The sequence below is a fragment of the Cherax quadricarinatus genome, chromosome 22 (assembly GCF_038502225.1).
Source record: "Cherax quadricarinatus isolate ZL_2023a chromosome 22, ASM3850222v1, whole genome shotgun sequence".
Taxonomy (NCBI): Eukaryota; Metazoa; Arthropoda; class Malacostraca; order Decapoda; family Parastacidae; genus Cherax; species Cherax quadricarinatus.
Genome location: NC_091313.1, coordinates 25,575,491 through 25,596,032, shown reverse-complemented (window position 1 = coordinate 25,596,032; position 20,542 = coordinate 25,575,491). Strand labels below are relative to the sequence as shown.

Here is a 20,542-nt window from a genome sequence, read left to right as displayed (position 1 = left end):
AAGTTTGTTGACATGAGTTGAAAGTGAGGTGTCGTGTCACTTGATGAAGTGATACTAGTTCATTTTAGTGCATACCTTTGTAAAGTTTTTGACGCTGTACTGATGAACTAACTTTCTCGTGTCATATTAAAAAATTGAAAAATGTTTGACGCATTACCGATAGACAAAATTTTCTGATGTCATATTGGACTACAGAAGCTGTATGACACTATCGGGAATGAAAATACGGCGCTAGTGTCACACTGTGTACCTGTGTGATTCTTACGTGTTGGCCCGAAGCTCGAGTGGTTTACAGAACTGTGGTAGTTAGCCGCACTATATGTTGGGATTTCATCTTTGTTGGTGCCAAGCAAACTTCTTCACGTAGTGCACACATGAATAATATTGTCTCTGTATTAATAGTTAAACAAACTGAACGAAATGGAAAACTGCATGATACTGCATGATACTAGCAACATCTACAGGAGAAGTGACCTTCCCATCGACGCTTGGGGAAGCCTCTTAAGCTTAAGTCTCTACCTGACCTCGTTTTGTTGCTGTGACTGAGGTCAATGCTCGAGTGTCTTGTATTCGATATCAAACTTTATTTCTTTTTAGAAAGCATTCAAGATAGTTCGTGCTTTCGTGAAGTCTTTATCAAGTATGTCAGAGTATAATTGTCACTGATTAAGAGAAAAATTAATAATAGTAAAGCTCCCCGAGAATTATTTATTTCTAAGCTTAATTTTAGTAGACGTACAAGTGTTAGTGGAATGCTGAAACGCATGGTATTGGTCTTTGACTTCCTACACCCTGTGTTGTGAAAAAACGACAATTTGCTAGCTCTTGGAACGTCTATGTATTGGTGCTTCAAACATCATCTGCTACGAGAAACCTTTGGCTTCACTATTGAATGTCGAGACGCTGGGGTTTGTGGTGCCCAAGAGTGAGAATTCCGTCACAATGTCTCAGGACTCGGGTAAGATAGTGCAGGCGTTTCTGTTTTCCCGTTGTGTATCCCAAGTTGAGTGTTATGAATCTAACAAGTCATGTCAGACTACTGTAGTCATAATTATATAAATACTCATACCAACTCAGTACGTCATACCAATATCTATACCTCTTCCACTACTATCCAAAATCTACTTCATCCACTACTTTCTTAATCCCTTCCCTGATTTAAATCTATGTAATCAAAATACACAATCAATACTTCTCTGAAAGTTACTGGAATAATACGTCACTTGTTGTTATGATCTAATATTTTTGCTTTTTGATGATGCAACGCGCGCCAAATTTATATATACGTAACTAAAATCGCGATTTTAAATATAGGCACTTTCAGTTATGCGAGTTTTCCAGAGGGAGGAATTACCTGCTATTTGAGTGTAGAATTACTCGCTCTTCCTGATCTCAGTGAGACGTTTTCAATATTTTATTACTTTATATTTAAATGACCAGATAATTCTTTTTGTAAAGAGATGAGCTTTTCAAGTATTATATATTTATGTATAATGTTTTGAAAATAAAATTTTGAATTTAAATTTCGTGGGAATTATCATACCCAGGCTGACGTATACACAACACATTTATACTCAGGCTGACCTACCACAACACCCTGATACCCAGGCTGGCCTACCACAACACTCTTATACCCAGGCTGACCTACCACAACACTCTTATACCCAGGCTGACCTACCACAACACTCTTATACCCAGGCTGACCTACCACAACACTCTTATACCCAGGCTGACGTATACACAACACATTTATACTCAGGCTGACCTACCACAACACCCTGATACCCAGGCTATCCTACCACAACACTCTTATACCCAGGCTGACCTACCACAACACTCTTATACCCAGGCTGACCTACCACAACACTCTTATACCCAGGCTGACCTACCACAACACTCTTATACCCAGGCTGACCTACCACAACACTCTTATACCCAGGCTGACCTACCACAATACTCTTATACCCAGGCTGACCTACCACAACACTCTTATACCCAGGCTGACCTACCACAACATTCATATACCCAGGCTGGCCTACCACAACATTCATATACCCAGGCTGACCTACCACAGCACTCATATACCCAGGCTGACCTACCACAACATTCATATACACAGGCTGACCTACCACAGCACTCATATACACAGGCTGACCTACCACAACATTCATATACACAGGCTGACCTACCACAGCACTCATATACACAGGCTGACCTACCACAACATTCATATACACAGGCTGACCTACCGCAACATTCATATACCCAGGCTGACCTACCACAACATTCATATACACAGGCTGACCTACCGCAACATTCATATACCCAGGCTGACCTACCACAGCACTCATATACCTAGGCTGACCTACCACAACATTCATATACACAGGCTGACCTACCACAGCACTCATATACCCAGGCTGACCTACCACAGCACTCATATACACAGGCTGACCTACCACAGCACTCATATACCCAGGCTGACCTACCACAATATTCATATACACAGGCTGACCTACCACAATATTCATATACACAGGCTGACCTACCACAATATTCATATACCCAGGCTGACCTACCACAACATTCATATACCCAGGCTGACCTACCACAACATTCATATACCCAGGCTGACCTACCACAACATTCATATACCCAGGCTGACCTACCACAATATTCATATACACAGGCTGACCTACCACAACATTCATATACCCAGGCTGACCTACCACAACATTCATGTACACAGGCTGACCTACCACAAGATTCATATACCCAGGCTGACCTACCACAATATTCATATACACAGGCTGACCTACCACAATATTCATATACCCAGGCTGACCTACCACAACATTCATATACACAGGCTGACCTACCACAGCACTCATATACACAGGCTGACCTACCACAATATTCATATACCCAGGCTGACCTACCACAATATTCATATACACAGGCTGACCTACCACAATATTCATATACCCAGGCTGACCTACCACAATATTCATATACCCAGGCTGACCTACCACAATATTCATATACCCAGGCTGACCTACCACAATATTCATATACCCAGGCTGACCTACCACAATATTCATATACCCAGGCTGACCTACCACAATATTCATATACCCAGGCTGACCTACCACAACATTCATATACACAGGCTGACCTACCGCAACATTCATATACCCAGGCTGACCTACCACAATATTCATATACCCAGGCTGACCTACCACAATATTCATATACCCAGGCTGACCTACCACAATATTCATATACACAGGCTGACCTACCACAGCACTCATATACACAGGCTGACCTACCACAACATTCATATACACAGGCTGACCTACCACAGCACTCATATACACAGGCTGACCTACCACAGCACTCATATACACAGGCTGACCTACCACAGCACTCATATACACAGGCTGACCTACCACAACATTCATATACACAGGCTGACCTACCACAACATTCATATACCCAGGCTGACCTACCACAATATTCATATACACAGGCTGACCTACCACAACATTCATATACACAGGCTGACCTACCACAACATTCATATACCCAGGCTGACCTACCACAACATTCATATACCCAGGCTGACCTACCACAACATTCATATACACAGGCTGACCTACCACAACATTCATATACACAGGCTGACCTACCACAACATTCATATACCCAGGCTGACCTACCACAACATTCATATACACAGGCTGACCTACCACAACATTCATATACACAGGCTGACCTACCACAACATTCATATACACAGGCTGACCTACCGCAACATTCATATACCCAGGCTGACCTACCGCAACATTCATATACCCAGGCTGACCTACCACAATATTCATATACCCAGGCTGACCTACCACAATATTCATATACCCAGGCTGACCTACCACAACATTCATATACCCAGGCTGACCTACCACAACATTCATATACCCAGGCTGACCTACCACAATATTCATATACCCAGGCTGACCTACCACAACATTCATATACACAGGCTGACCTACCACAATATTCATATACCCAGGCTGACCTACCACAATATTCATATACCCAGGCTGACCTACCACAACATTCATATACCCAGGCTGACCTACCACAACATTCATATACCCAGGCTGACCTACCACAACATTCATATACCCAGGCTGACCTACCACAACATTCATATACCCAGGCTGACCTACCACAACATTCATATACCCAGGCTGACCTACCACAACATTCATATACCCAGGCTGATCTACCACAACATTCATATACACAGGCTGACCTACCACAACATTCATATACCCAGGCTGACCTACCACAACATTCATATACCCAGGCTGACCTACCACAACATTCATATACCCAGGCTGACCTACCACAATATTCATATACCCAGGCTGACCTACCACAATATTCATATACACAGGCTGACCTACCACAACATTCATATACCCAGGCTGACCTACCACAATATTCATATACCCAGGCTGACCTACCACAATATTCATATACCCAGGCTGACCTACCACAATATTCATATACACAGGCTGACCTACCACAACATTCATATACACGAGAACTTCCTGCACAGAGCCATACATAATGTTTTAGTTTTCAGCGAATGAAACATTTAGTGTCTTTTTAATAATGATATACAGATACCTACAGTTGATGATTGAGATACTTGTACAACACTTGGTGTCCTTATCTTTCATCGTTCATCTCTGTATTGGACTGGCTGGCGAAACGTTTCCAAAATAAAGATACCCAAGTGTTGCACATGTGTCTCATTCTCATACATCATCTATGTATGAGAATGAAGACGCCAACTTTGTAGTCGAAAAGTTGCAGTTATATAAATATCTATTTGTTGCACATGTGCTCTAAATATGTAATGTATCTCTTGTATGTATCTCGACTCTGCTGTCATACTTCCTCTTGACCCTTAAATATACGCAACTTAAATATACGCAGCTTAAATATACACAATTTAAATATACGCAACTTAAATATACGCAGCTTAAATATACACAACTTAAATATACGCAACTTAAATATACGCAACTTAAATATACGCAACTTAAATATACGCAGCTTAAATATACACAACTTAAATATACGCAACTTAAATATACGCAACTTAAATATACACAACTTAAATATACGCAGCTTAAATATACGCAACTTAAATATACGCAACTTAAATATACGCAACTTAAATATACACAACTTAAATATACGCAACTTAAATATACGCAACTTAAATATACACAACTTAAATATACGCAACTTAAATATACACAACTTAAATATACGCAACTTAAATATACGCAACTTAAATATGCACAACTTAAATATACGCAGCTTAAATATACGCAACTTAAATATACGCAACTTAAATATACGTAACTTCAATATACGCAACTTAAATATACGCAACTTAAATATACACAACTTAAATATACGCAACTTAAATATACACAACTTAAATATACACAACTTAAATATACACAACTTAAATATACACAACTTAAATATACGCAACTTAAATATACGCAACTTAAATATACGCAACATAAGAGAATAACTTTGATAGCCCTACCGCCATGTAACTTATCCTTTAATAATCTGCGTATATTGTTGGGAACTAGACGCACGGCGAATGCTTTGGTAAACCAATTTTGTATTGTGAGGGTTGTGGTGCCTGTGTGGGCGAGGTTTTAACTGCGGTGGGATGTGGCATGCATTCCTGGCCCTCCCGTGGCACGATTCCAGAACTAAGCCAGAATTCCGATGTTTACGGGAAGTGTGGTGGGAATGCACCAGCTGGAATAGGTCGTGACCCCTGTCAAGACCCTGTCAGGATCTTGTCAAGATCCTGTCAAGACCCTGTGAATTTTCGAACGTTTATAGTGCATCAATAAATATTACTATTATTATTATTATTATTATTACTATTCACGGGAAGCGCTAAACTAGTACGTGTCAAACAGTGCATAGAAAGTAGGGGGCAATGAGTTTTGATCCAGTTTTACTTATCTTGACCCAGTTAATGGATCAAGATAAGTGAAAATGTAATTCGTATGAGCCAGTTTTTATTTAATTTTACCTAGTGCAGTAAAGAAATTTAATTTTCATTTTATTAAACACTTGCAAGATAACTTAAGGACTATCAACTAACTGGGCTTCTCTTTCTCTCTCTTTCTTTTGAGATGCTCAAGAAGAATTTATCACTCTCCCGGGAAGACACGAGGAAGGTGGTATGACATGTTAGGCTACCTTTCTTGTAGGAGGCTTGTAGGAAGTTGTAGTTTTTGTAGGAGGCATGCAGGTAGTTGTAGTTCTTGTAGGAGGCTTGAAGGAAGTTGTAGTTCTTGTAGGAGGCTTTCAGGAAGTGGTAGTTCTTGTAGGAGGCTTGCAGGAAGATGTAGTTCTTGTAGGAGGCTTGCAGGAAGTGGTAGTTCTTGCAGGAGGCTTACAGGAAGATGTAGTTCTTGTAGGAGGCTTTCAGGAAGTTGTAGTTCTTGTGGAAGGCCTGCAGAAAGTTATGGTTCTTGTAGGAAGTTGTAGTTCTTGTAGGAGGCTTTCAGGAAGTTGTAGTTCTTGTAGGAGGCTTGCAGGAAGTGGTAGTTCTTATAGGAGGCTTGCAGGAAGTGGGAGTTCTTGCAGGAGGCTTGCAGGAAGTGGTAGTTCTTGTAGGAGGCTTGCAGGAAGTTGTAGTTCTTGTGGAAGGCTTGCAGAAAGTTATGGTTCTTGTAGGAGGCTTGCAGGAAGTGGTGGTTCTTGTAGGCTTGCAGGAAGTGGTGGTTCTTGTAGGCTTGCAGGTAGTTGTAGTTCTTGTGGAAGGCTTGCAGAAAGTTATGGTTCTTGTAGGAGGCTTGCAGGAAGTGGTGGTTCTTGTAGGCTTGCAGGAAGTGGTAGTTCTTGTAGGAGGCTTGCAGGAAGTTGTAGTTCCTGCAGGAGGCTTGCAGATAGTTGTAGTTCTTGTAGGAGGCTTGCAGGAAGTGGTGGTTCTTGTAGGCTTGCAGGAAGTGGTAGTTCTTGTAGGAGGCTTGCAGGAAGTTGTAGTTCCTGCAGGAGGCTTGCAGATAGTTGTAGTTCTTGTAAGAGGCTTGCAGGAAGGGGTAGTTCTTGTAGGAGGCTTGCAGGAAATTGTAGTTCTGGTAGGAGGCTTGCAGGAAGTTGTATTTCTTGTAGGAGGCTTGCAGGAAGTTGTATTTCTTGTAGGAGGCTTGCAGGAAGTTGTATTTCTTGTAGGAGGCTTGCAGGAAGTTATGGTTCTTGTAGGAGGCTTGCAGGAAGTTGTATTTCTTGTAGGAGGCTTGCAGGAAGTTGCATTTCTTGTAGGAGGCTTGCAGGAAGTTGTATTTCTTGTAGGAGGCTTGCAGGAAGTTGTATTTCTTGTAGGAGGCTTGCAGGAAGGGGTAGTTCTTGTAGGAGGCTTGCAGGAAGTGGTGGTTCTTGTAGGAGGCTTGCAGGAAGTTGTATTTCTTGTAGGAGGCTTGCAGAAAGTTATGGTTCTTGTAGGAGGCTTGCAGGAAGGGGTAGTTCTTGTAGGAGGCTTGCAGGAAGTTGTATTTCTTGTAGGAGGCTTGCAGGAAGTTGTATTTCTTGTAGGAGGCTTGCAGGAAGTTATGGTTCTTGTAGGAGGCTTGCAGGAAGTGGTAGTTCTTGTAGGAGGCTTGCAGGAAGTTGTAGTTCTTGTAGGAGGCTTGCAGGAAGTGGTAGTTCTTGTAGGAGGCTTGCAGGAAGTTGTAGTTCTTGTAGGAGGCTTGCAGGAAGTGGTAGTTCTTGTAGGAGGCTTGCAGGAAGTTGTAGTTCTTGTAGGAGGCTTGCATTAAGTGGTGGTTCTTGCAGGAGGCTTGCAGGAAGTGGTAGTTCTTGTAGGAGGCTTGCAGAAAGTGGTAGTTCTTGTAGGAGGCTTGCAGGAAGTTGTAGTTCTTGTAGGAGGCTTGTAGGAAGATGTAGTTCTTGTAGGAGGCTTGCAGGAAGTGGTGGTTCTTGCAGGAGGCTTGCAGGAAGTGGTAGTTCTTGTAGGAGGCTTGCAGGAAGTTGTAGTTCTTGTAGGAGGCTTGCAGGAAGTGGTGGTTCTTGTAGGCTTGCAGGAAGTGGTAGTTCCTGTAGGAGGCTTGCAGAAAGTTATGGTTCTTGTAGGAGGCTTGCAGGAAGTTGTATTTCTTGTAGGAGGCTTGCAGGAAGTTGTAGTTCTTGTAGGAGGCTTGCAGAAAGTTATGGTTCTTGTAGGAGGCTTGCAGGTAGTTTAGTTCTTGAGGAAGGCTTGCAGAAAGTTATGGTTCTTGTAGGAGGCTTGCAGGAAGTTATGGTTCTTGTAGGAGGCTTGCAGAAAGTTATGGTTCTTGTAGGAGTCTTGCAGGAAGTTGTATTTCTTGTAGGAGGCTTGCAGGAAGGGGTAGTTCTTGTAGGAGGCTTGCAGGAAGTTATGGTTCTTGTAAGAGGCTTGCAGGAAGTTGTATTTCTTGTAGGAGGCTTGCAGGAAGTTGTAGTTCTTGTAGGAGGCTTGCAGGAAGTTGTAGTTCTTGTAGGAGGCTTGCAGAGAGTTATGGTTCTTGTAGGAGGCTTGCAGGAAGTTGTAGTTCTTGTAGGAGGCTTGCAGGAAGTTGTAGTTCTTGTAGGAGGCTTGCAGGAAGTTGTAGTTCTTGTAGGAGGCTTGCAGGAAGTTGTAGTTCTTGTAGGAGGCTTGCAGAAAGTTATGGTTCTTGTAGGAGGCTTGCAGGTTGTAGTTCTTGTAGGAGGCTTGCAGGAAGTTGTAGTTCTTGTAGGAGGCTTGCAGAAAGTTGTAGTTTTTGTAGGAGGCTTGCAGGAAGTTGTAGTTTTTGTAGGAGGCTTGCAGGAAGTTGTAGTTTTTGTAGGAGGCTTGCAGGAAGTTGTAGTTTTTGTAGGAGGCTTTTTGGAAGTTTTAGGTCTTGGAGAACATAATTTACGATTAATATCATTTATCAACATATAATGTTAATTTCTGTCTTTGATTTTTTTGAACCAGCATCTCCAAAAAAGCAGTGAAGACTTTAACCATTCCTTACTCCACCGGAATGCCTGGCCTGGGACCTAGCCGCGGGGGCGTTGACCCCCAAAAACATCCTTCAGGCATCCATTGGGTATATCGTATACAGAAGAGCCGTGTTCTACAGATTTTTTTAGTGTTCTACAGTCGTGTTCTAGTACAATCGTGTTTGTGTTCTTCAGCTGTGCTCTCCTACTGTCGTGTTCTCCTATAGTCGTGCCATCCGCCAACTTTTCATTTTTAAAAGTTAGGCACATTTCCTGATCAATTTTGTAGCACGTAAAAAAAAAAAGATTGGATCTAGAGACGATGCTCTGGAGGATTCAGCTTATTATTAGACGGAGGATCGAGCCTCCGCTAGTCCTTGCACTGTAAGGACAAACTCTGTTTTAACATTTTTTATGAAGCAACCAGAAATCGATTCAGAGCCACTCCCTGACGATGCAATCATTGATCCAGGGTCGATGTTCATCTTACCACTAGCTAGTCTGGTCAAAAACTGGGCCGCAGTTAGCAGACGCAGGATTGTAAGTTTAGTCAGACTTTCGTATTTTGCGCTTTGCCGTCACTGCATCTATGCATGTGCGTTGGTGGGAATGGTTTGTTTAGAGAAGGGCCAAGTTTGAGCCACTAGGCCTACTGCAGTGTTCCTCCATTCTTATGTTCTTAAAAATCTCAGCGAAGCGCGCACTGTTTTTTCCTCGTTAGACACCCCACACAGGATAGGTCAGAGGTTGTATTTCTGCACTCTCCTGCTGGCTTTTGGCCTGGCGCGGACTGACACCAAACATTCGCTGTGTTCTCATTTCAGCGATAAAAGTAAAGCTGACCTTCATGCCCACCTCTTAATGCAGCACGATATCAACCACACACTAAACTAGTGCAGTTGTTGACAGCGACGGCCGGCACATGATCGAGCCTCAATAACTCACCCGAGTTATTCGCTTTACTACATTCAAGAAATACGGGAATTTATCAAAGGATTTCTGGAAATCCAGACATTCTACTTTTGCGGGAACTTTTGCCTCACAGGTTTTGTACGTATTCAAGATTCTAATAAAATTGGTTGGGCATAATTATTGTTTTTTGTTTTGTTGTGAAATCATTTTTGAGCTTCGGTTATCTTCCAAAAACTTCATGACATTTGTCTTTAATGTTTTTCCTTCAGTTTCCCCAAGATGAATGTCAGTGGGCAGAGATAGTAGCATTCTGCCTACAGTATGTGCGTAAAGCTTAATCAGTAAGGAAAAAAAAAACTATACACAGAGCGAAACGTTGTTGCAGTAAATTACTGCAAACAGTAAATACTTTTCCTGTTGATGTATCTTTTCCTGGTCAATTTTTTTTTTTTTTTTTTTTGGTAACCTGAGTCTGGCACTAAATGATTCTGGTTGGTAATTCGTTTGACCTGGTTGATTTGTTAATATTCATCACATCTATATGTTTTAACATGTCAGAGAGAGAGAGAGAGAGAGAGAGAGAGAGAGAGAGAGAGAGAGAGAGAGAGAGATAAAGAAAGAGAGAAAATCCGTTTCGCATCGTCTCCAGAACACGGTTGTTAAGGCTGGACAAATTTAGAGTTTGTGATAGGAATTTTTAAAGCTGTCCTTTCTCTCTCTTTCTCTCTCTGTCTCTCTCCCTATTTGCCTGTCTATATGTCTTTCGGGTTTAGCGCTTACCCATACATTCATTAATATAATATTTGAATAGAAGGCAAGATAAACCATCAGGTAGTTAATACTGATGTGTTACAAGTACTGAGCTACAAAATAATACCTGTTGACTCTGCTACCTGTCTTGTGATAATGTGTGGGTAGATTTAAAGTTGGGTAGGCAAGACAGGAGTGGATAGGCCAACATGAGAAAGCTTGGTTGCGTGTAGGACTAGTATGGGCCAGTGGATCCACTTCAGTGTTTATGACTTTCACAACAAAACGATCCCACTCCTAAACATAAAGCAGGAGATAAGTACTGTATCTTGTTTGTTTCACACTGAGGCCGTCTTCAAGAAACTGTTGATGACGGATTCAGTGTAAGGACGAAATATAGATTACACATCTTACGATAGAACAACTGATATTAACCACAGGAGCTACATTGTTTCATTAACCTTCCTTGATTCGTGTGTTCCATTGATTAGTGTTTACTTACGCCTATTTACTTGGTGTCTCAGGTTACGACAACGCTGACTGGGGTGTGAGCTTCCCTGCGCTGAAGGAGGAGGAAGCGGAGGCTCTGAGCCCTGAGCAGGCAGAGGGAGCCCTGGCCTACTTCGGTGAGTACCCATTGTGCGTTTATTTTTACCTTTCAGCCTCCTTCTTCCAATTCCTGAATAACCAGGAGCAAACCTCTGGAGCTGGCGTAGATAATGAACTCATAGTGGAGTGCCGCACGGTATCTCGCTGCTGCGAAGAAGTCTCCCAGTTTGCCGGATTTCATTGTTTCGTGTACGCATCCTATCCTGTGTGATGGAATGTGACATGGAAACAAATACCTTTTCTTCTCACAATCATGCAGAATATTGTAGTACCACATTGTGGGCTTTCCTAAGATTGTTTAGTATAAAAAAGATGGAGCCTTGATTTTCTTCGGTGAGTATTCATTGTGTGTTCCCTCTCCCTTTCAACAGTCAAGTGCCAAATTTATTTTCTTGCCCTGGAATAGTGGACTTATTGTTTTATGTGTATTCCTGTATATTTGTTATACATTTTTCTTTTCGTTTATTTTCTAATATGTTATGGATGCGAATTTCTAGTTATTAATCAGAAGTAACCATCTGCCACAACATTAATTCATCCAAATTATTCAGAATGTCTCCGGTGCCTTCGGAATCTGTCTATGGTCGCATCGTTGTGTTGTCAGGCTAATGTCGCTGTTTATTCCATTTAGATCGCGTAGATTACCAGCAACAAGGGATCCTACTTGTGGCTGTTCCCCATTATGATTTCTCCCCATTTTTGCAAATTCTATGTTGCCTATCTGTAGGACATGCCTCGATCCACAAGATAATTTCTCCTTCATTGTCGTGCACTGCCGCTTCGTCTTTTTTTTTCCTTCGGATCGAGTCTCTTTCTGCCTAAAAATAATGGGGACAAATGAAGCAAAGACAGCAAGTGGTGAAAAAGACACAGTTGCCTGTAGAAACCTGTCCACAGGCGAAACGTCAAAGTAACGATACTTTCTGCAGTTATCTCTAAAAAAAATAATGACATTCGTTAGCTATGTCCTCATTTTCTTGCTACTTTAGTAGCGTAGCTTTCTCTTCACGAGGAAATTTAGGGCAAATAAGGTCAGAGCGTTCTCTGAACTGTAATAACGATTAACACATCTCAGAGTGGAAATACCTCCAAAGGTTCTTAAGAACCTTTGGAGGTATTTCCACTCTGAGATATGACCGGGCTCTGGACACAATGAGTGAAAGCGTATTAAGTATTAAGAGGCAGGGACAGGGGCAGCCAGTGTCCTGTGGTCTGGTGGCAAAAGCTCTCGCTTCACACGGTGAGGTCCGGGTTCGATTCCCGGCGAAGGGGTGGAAACGTTGGACGTGTTTCCTTACACCGGTTGTCTATGTTCACCCATAAGCAAAATGGGTACTTGGGTGTTAATCGACTGGTGTGGGTCGCATCCTGGGATAAAACTGACCTAATTTAGCCGAAATGCTTTGCATAACAAGCGGCTTTCTTTATATTTGTATGTCACTGATGTCAGCTAGACATGTATACCTTGTACAAGGACTTGTAGTAAATAAAGATATTATATTAAGTAGACTTGTACAAACACTAGACGAGTAGAGAATTTACTTTAGTTTGTGCTCTGAATTTCCCACCGCTCTCAGCTGATTTTTGTTAGTTAACCCTCTGGCCGCTAGATGGCTAGCTGACGCTATATCGTAAATATTACGCAACAATATTTAACACACACACGCCGTAAATGGCCAGCACGTCGCTGAAACACTATGCTTTCCACGACCATACACATCATGCAAGTTCTGTATTAACGTTCTCTGATGAGGGGGGAAATTCATGTCATGGATTTACAAGTTCGTAGTTATCGCACAGGTGGCAGCAGAGTCCGTCTCTCCCCCCCCCCCCACTCCTGGCACCTCACAGATGTTTATTCTCTTTAGTTCAGTATCACGCGAGGCTGACGGGGGGGTGTGTGTGTGTGTGTGTCGCCTTTCTCGTGTGTGTAATGTGCACGACTTTTGGTCGAGGAAAGCCCTGTATCTCCGCCCGTGTGAACGACAGCACAAAAGGCACAAGGAACGAACACGTAACGGTTACATGGAGAGAAGACGGACATTTTTATTGTGTAAATGCTGTGACATTATTTTAAATGTGTGAGCCTAATATTGAGTTGCTTTTTTCTTCTGGTAAGTTGTATGTCAATAAACAAGTACGCTTTCTTTTGCACAGTACTTGCTTCGTTTATTAACAAAATGAAGAATAATATGCCTGTTTAAAGAGTAACCAGTGACCACGCCCAGTAATATTAAGTAATACGGAATTCGTTTTTGCTTATAAGATTCAAGACTTGTATAACGGCCCAGCAGCGACTCGAAATATTAACAATATATGATGTACTTTTGTGGGTATTATACTTGCTTAATCTTTATAATAATAATAATAATATGGATATATCTATTTTTACTGTCGTATTCCTGTGCTCTATTTTTTTTAATTTACTCTGGTGTAAATGACCTTGATGTGGAAGAAGGGTTTTCGGTCCAAGGAATTGGAGCTATTTTTACTCTTCCCTCTGAAGAAACCTTATTACCTCCCATTTCTCAGGTGGTGTAGCACCCGGAAGGGTTTAGCGCTGCCCCGTGAATATTACTATAATCGATTCTAATATGACTATACGTATTTATAAGCTGTTAATTTAAAAAAAAATTCTCATTCTTGGGTAGAAATATATTTTCTGGCAATTTTACACACACACACACACACACACACACACACACACACACACACACACACACACACACACACACACACACACAGTAAAACGTAGTGTCACACAAACGTTTACATGTAAACTTGAACGTTTATAAAAGTGAGTAAACAAAAGTAGTAGCCTGGGAGGCGACTGAACCTGGTGGACGAGTCTTTATGGAAACGTTGTCTTGGTGAATGCGTTATTTTGGTAAGATGGTGATGCTGAACCACTCGTTCTGGAAAGATAGTGCTGAAGAAAGAATCATTCTGGAAAAAGTGCTGAAGAGCAAATTCTGGAAAGAGTGCTGAAGAACAAGTTCCCCTCAAGGGAGGTTCAGTGACGCTGGTGAGGGGCTCTTGATCTAGGGAATTGGATCTGTGTTCTAGTTCCCTGAATTGAGCCTGAATACCTTTCATTTCCCCCCCCCATGCGCTGTATAATCCTGCGGGTTTAGCGCTCCCCATGATTATAATGAACAAATTCTGGAAAGACAGTGCTGAATAGCGAATAATCCTGGAAAGATAGTGCTGAAGAACGAATAATTCTGGAAAGATAGTGCTGAAAAACGAATAATTTTGGCAAGATTATGCTGAAGAATGATTCATTCTTGAGAGATAGTGTTGAAGAACGAGTCATTCTGGGAACATACGAACTAATGTGATGGGGAAGAAAGATGAGCTCACAGCTTTGAAAGAATATAATGAATGACTTTGTTTTTAAAGTCGAATAATTGTTCAGGAATACGCACGCGCGCACATGCACGCAAACACACACACACACACACACACACACACACACACACACACACACACACACACACACACACACACACACACACACACACACACACACACACTCTCTCTCTCTCTCTCTCTCTCTCTCTCTCTCTCTCTCTCTTCTTGCAACAGACTTTTGTGTGTGTTCGCCGGTTATGATGTAATGAAATTTTTGAGGGCACGAGGAAATTCTTGAACTTTTTTCTGAGAATTTCGCATTAATAATGATAAATGTAACTCGTTTTGTATCTCTCTCTCTCTCTCTCTCTCTCTCTCTCTCTCTCTCTCTCTCTCTCTCTCTCTCTCTCTCTCTCTCTCAACCATGCGGTATACACTGCGGCAAACACCACGGCTGATGCGAGGCAGGTCGTATATACACTTATTTTCACCTGTATAGCTCTCTTACTAATTTCTAGGCTTTCTAACTGCTTGCCTCAGTATGGCTACTTTGCAGTTTGTTCCACTCGTAAGAACGCGATAGCAATATGATCACATAACAAGGTTGTCGTTATCATGGCAGGTAGAAAACAAAAGACAGTCGTCGCAGAACAAGCTTGTATTGGGTTAGCGTTTCACTTTGTAAACTTTTATCTAGTCAATATTGCACTGAGTGAATGAAACGTTGTCCCAATTAAATCTTATTCTACAACCTGTGTATCTTTTCTTTTTAATATCAGTTATATTGAGATCCTATGCTAGGCTGAACCTACCTATTTCCAACAAATACTACTACTATTACTACTAGTACTACTTCTACTAATACTGCTACAACTACTACTACTACCATCACATTTTTGTCTCTTCATGCCGTCCTTCGATCTATACCTTTTCTCTCTCGTCTAATACTTCTACAAGTGTGAGTTTTTTGTGTGATATGTCCATGGTGTAACCAGCGTGCAGATGGTTTTCTTTCTCTTCATAAGTTCGAGTGTATCCCTGCGCGTGTGACTTTGTGATCTTGTTATGGGAGTTTGTCCTCTTGTCACGTCCTTCTGTCATTCCTCCGTGCACTTTTATCTCAGCTCGTTTCGTCACGGCATCTCTTACATCATTGTAAGGCACGTCATGCTCTTTACGCTAACACTAGCTGCGATACCAGCATTGGCGCCAGTAATAACATCAGCAGTGGCAGCAGAAGTGACAACGACAGTAAAGCATGTTGCACCTGTTAATGAGACTCATTTGAATTCATTACCATTTTCCTTTCATTGTGAAATCGCATCACAAGTGTTAGCACATCCGCAGCCGGAGAGTACAAGTACCAGAGGACGTCCCTTCATGCCGTGACAAATACCAAAGTATCGAAGATTAGGCCAATACGGAAGTTGGAAAGTGACGAACTTCCATCAATGACATGGGAACTTTAATTCACTTGTTTATGAGAGCGAGTAGGTTCTCAGGTGCATTAAGTTTTTCCTCAGACTCTGTCAATGCCAGATTTATGTCTAGCAAACTTTTTCCACGTAGCTCTACTATATTCAGTGTTAGTCACATAAATCACTTGAACGTTTCGGTCCAGAGCGGACCGATGCGCCATCTGAAGATTTATCTCCAGTTTGTGTGCTGGTTTTGAATTGTTCCAGCCACAGTACTTAGACTCTTCAGCTGCTGATGTTTTGTTTATCTTACCTGTGATGTACCCATGACCGGTTTAGTCATTATGGAAAGATGGTTCCGAAAACAAGTCAGTCTGGAAATATAGTGCTAGTGAACGAGTCATTTTGAAAGATGGTGCTGATGAACGAGTGATTTCAGAAATATGTTGCCGTTCAGTGCACCATCGTCTTGGCCAAATCTGTCTGTGTCATAGATAGTTCTACATGCATTATTTCAAGTCACCAGGTCCTTGGCAAAATGTATTGTGTTGAGCCTGGTAAGCCGACTGGTGTTATCTCTTATCGTTGATAATAATAGCACTTTTCCTTAGGAACATAAGCGTCGATTAATCACCATTTTGTTACGATGTACAGAACAAATGTAAATTTACATAGAGAAAAATATGACATTATTGTTTCCAGTTTTTGGAGGAAGTGCAGAATGAACTTAATGAGAAGCACACGTGCAATAAGCAATTTTAGTAAACACTGCTTCAAAACTTTTCAGCCTTGAAAAGTAAGACAGCTGATCATCAGGGAAATGAATATGCTTGCCAAACTTTCAGGTGCGTTGAGTTTGTTGTTTTATTAAACACACAGTGGAGTCCTGATGGATATCCCTCTTGCAGACAAGACAGCCATTGAAAAAAAAAATATTTCGACTCCCACCTAGAGACCTCTTCAGCAGTTAGGAGTCGAAATAAACATAGTTTTTTCAATTGTTGCTTTCTTGTTTACACGCAAGATACCCTTCACCATCGACAACTGTTCATTAAACTTTTATCATCACACACTGGAGTATCGTGTGAGTATTTTTTGTTGTTGTGTGGCAGTATTAAGTAGAGAGTTTAGAGCATTTTTGTCAGCATAGATGAATAAGTGAGTAAGGTAAACCAAACAAGTGGGCGTACAGGATAAACATCCTCGTGACCTTGACCTTGCCAGGGGCTCAGAAGATGGGCAACCTACATGTCACTTTTCCCCACCAAAAGATCACTCGATCATTTGCATCACTCCCCCTCCACCCCTTTCGAGTTTCAGAGCTGGGTAGCTTTTATATAGTAAGACTCCTCATACTGAGTATCACAGCCGTGAGGCTACTGAAGCGCGCAGATGGTATGTTGCGTCCTGCACTACTGCTGTTGCCATTGTTTGTGTTGCCAGACTTAGCGCTTCTTTTTGATTATAATAATAATAATAATTGTGTTGCCAGAGACTGCTTAACGCAGGCATCTCTGGGCCGTTACTCATTGAGATATTGGAAACAACTCTTCAGAGCTCGGTGCTGCTCTTCTCCCTCGGGTCATGCCTGAATATCTCTCATTGCGCAGGTACTGCATGACCCCTGCGGGTTTAACACCTCCCCGTAAATGCATGCATGATATTTTTTTTGATTTATTTTGAGTCAAAATTATTGAATGCCTGTGTAGTGTTTCCGCAACTTTAGTAACGATAAATTATAGATAAGTTCTAAGCTTCCGCAACCTTAGTAATTCTAAATTATAGTGGAACTTCAAGGTTGATGGGTACAATGATATGGTTGCTCTCAAGGTCACTTCTATTTTGCCTTTTCGTACAATGGGCGGCTCAACACCCTGCCTTGGTTCACCAACTCTATTGAACAGTGTGTGTTTGTGTGTGTACACACCTATTTGTGGTTGCAGAGATCGAATCATATCTGTGTATACTCGCCTAGCTGTGGTTGCAGGGGTCGAATCATATCTCGTGTGTGTACTCACCTAGTGTGTGTGTGTGTGTGTGTACTCGCCTAGTTGTACTCACCTAGTTGAGGTTGCAGGGGCAGAGTCCAAGCTCCTGGTCCCGCCTCTTCACTCTGTGTGTGTGATCTTTATCAATTCCTGTTGAACAATTACATTGTGAACAATTACTTTTATAGTTATCATTGTACTTACAGTGAATAAATAACTAAGCATCGGATAATTGTATATCGTATACCGGGTAATACGTTATATATTTGGATTCTAAGAGAATTTGTAAATATAAACCCTCGGTAATACTCGTAAGATTGTGTCTGAATTTGACAACTTTATATTAATCAAACACTGTTTTGACATCGAGAGCAAATGAGTGTAAGGAGTTGCCAGATTGATTCATGAAATAAATATTTTTCGAATGTTTCACCAATTGATTAAATATACAGTAGGCCTATTGCGATGTTCTTTTGATTCACACGTTCCTACTGGTGTATGTATATATCACCGGTTAAATTGTACCGGCAAGTATGTGAATAAGACACAATGTGCGGTTGATGGTATTTATTGATAAGACCTTTCGCCCATCAGGGTTTTTTAGCTACACTGGTGGACGAAACGTCCTCATTGAATACCATAAACAGCATATTGTGTCATGTTTACTGCTATTTTTTATTTTTATTTTTTATTTATTTATTTTTTTTTTTGTTTGAAGTCGACTGAGGGTTAAGTGTGGGACTTTAACTACGCCAGTAATACAGAGAAATACTCTTTTAATGGAATTACGTTTAGATTCGGGAAACCGATACTACTCACATGCGAAAGGAAGAGAGAGAGATGAGAGAGAGAGAGAGAGAGAGAGAGAGAGAGAGAGAGAGAGAGAGAGAGAGAGAGAGAGAGAGATGTGTGTGTGTGTAACAGGACAAATGAGGAAATTCCTGACGTTCGCGACCGGTGCAGAATGTCAGGATCGTAAAGATACCAAAAGGCGACGGTGACATGAAAGATGTCGCCTGGTGGTGGTCCGACGTTGCTTCACTTTATGACTCTTCGAGGTTCTCTTTTACGAGAGCTTCTGGCACGACTGACAAGTGTTAGAGTGAAGCCCACTGCTATAACCTGTGCTGAAGGAGTTGCTAGGGTAGAGCGATAGCTGGGAAGTTATTACATGATAGGTACCAGTCTGCCGACAATCATTTTAAGGGAATGGACAGCTATACAACGTTTTGAATATCGTATTTAGGCTACTTTTCGTTCGCCAAGAGCTTTTTCAAGCTTGCCAAAGCTAGCGAACGAAGCACGACAAACATATTCAGAACGTTCCATGTGTATCCATTTCTCTAAACTGATGAGTTGTATTGACACCTGTCTAGTCTCTCAACTCTGCCAGTGAGTGATCAGGAATACTCATGTTTTGTGCCTCGCGAGCCAGTATTGACTGATTAGTTATTTTGTCCGTTGTTTACACATGCCCTTGTCTCTCGTACCTAGCCCTACTTCTTTTTCTTTCCCCTTACCCACCACGTAACCACTCTTCAACACCCCTACCCACTATTCGGTACTCCCCCACCTACTCATCAATACTCCTACCCACTCTTCAACACCTCTGCCTGCTCCCACGCCTCTACCACTCTCATACATCTCTATCCACTCTCTTAGCCTCCCTCTTATACCCCTACCCACCCTCCAACATCTTTTGCCTCCTTCATACTATTTATAAAGGGGTGGCCTGGTAGGCCCCGGTCAGATGACTAAAAGCTTCAACGGCGGTTCATCATTTGACTAAGACCCACGTCAAGAAACACTTGTCTGTTCCCTGACGAGCCTAACCTGACCTTCCTTCACCTCTCCCACTGCTGTTTCTCAGACTTAACACCAGTATATACATGGGAGGTGAATAACTGATAGTTTAATTTATTCTCTCTTTTAGACAGTTTTTTTTTATTGATGGTGTACAGGTAAAAGGCGAGTTTGCTGACCTTTCAATCATTGGTCTTTTAACTAAAGACTCGTGACATCGTTCTACTCTCTCTGTCTTTAACCTTACCTTATCTTGCTTTAACTTGACTTAACATCCTCACTCGTCCGCTACTCCTTCCCTTTCATCCAGGTCACCTAATTCCAGTCTACACACGTTCTCCTTTTCTCCTAGTCATCCACTCTAAGTCTCCACACCTTTCACTTTTACCTGGTCACTCCCATTTCTTTTTACTTCATTTACTCGTGTTTCTATTGGAAACGTAGATGAACTTACTACCACAACAGCTGGCAAACCAGCTGACCGAATATTGTGCCAGTCTGGACCCAGAAATCGTGACATTTGTACCAGCCACAGTTATTGTACCTCAGAGCTACGTTTGTACCCTGTACTAGCCACGATTGTTTACCCTCTAACCTACATTTGTACTCGTGGTGTGAGAAGTGTTAATTATTGCACTCGCCAGTTTGTGTTTTCAGAGGTTCATT

At 41.8% G+C, this 20,542-nt stretch overlaps 1 protein-coding gene across 12 annotated transcripts in view; it reads left to right on the top strand.

Annotated features, from left to right (window-relative positions):
• LOC128689689 (trafficking kinesin-binding protein milt-like) overlaps window positions 1–20,542 on the top strand; it is a 406,769-nt gene that overhangs the window by 173,382 nt on the left and 212,845 nt on the right. For all 12 annotated transcript variants that reach the window (XM_070087581.1, XM_070087583.1, XM_070087578.1 and 9 more), the window contains one exon: window positions 11,229–11,330. In XM_070087581.1, the coding sequence (XP_069943682.1) occupies window positions 11,229–11,330 (102 nt within the window). The remainder of the gene's footprint in view (window positions 1–11,228; window positions 11,331–20,542) is intronic.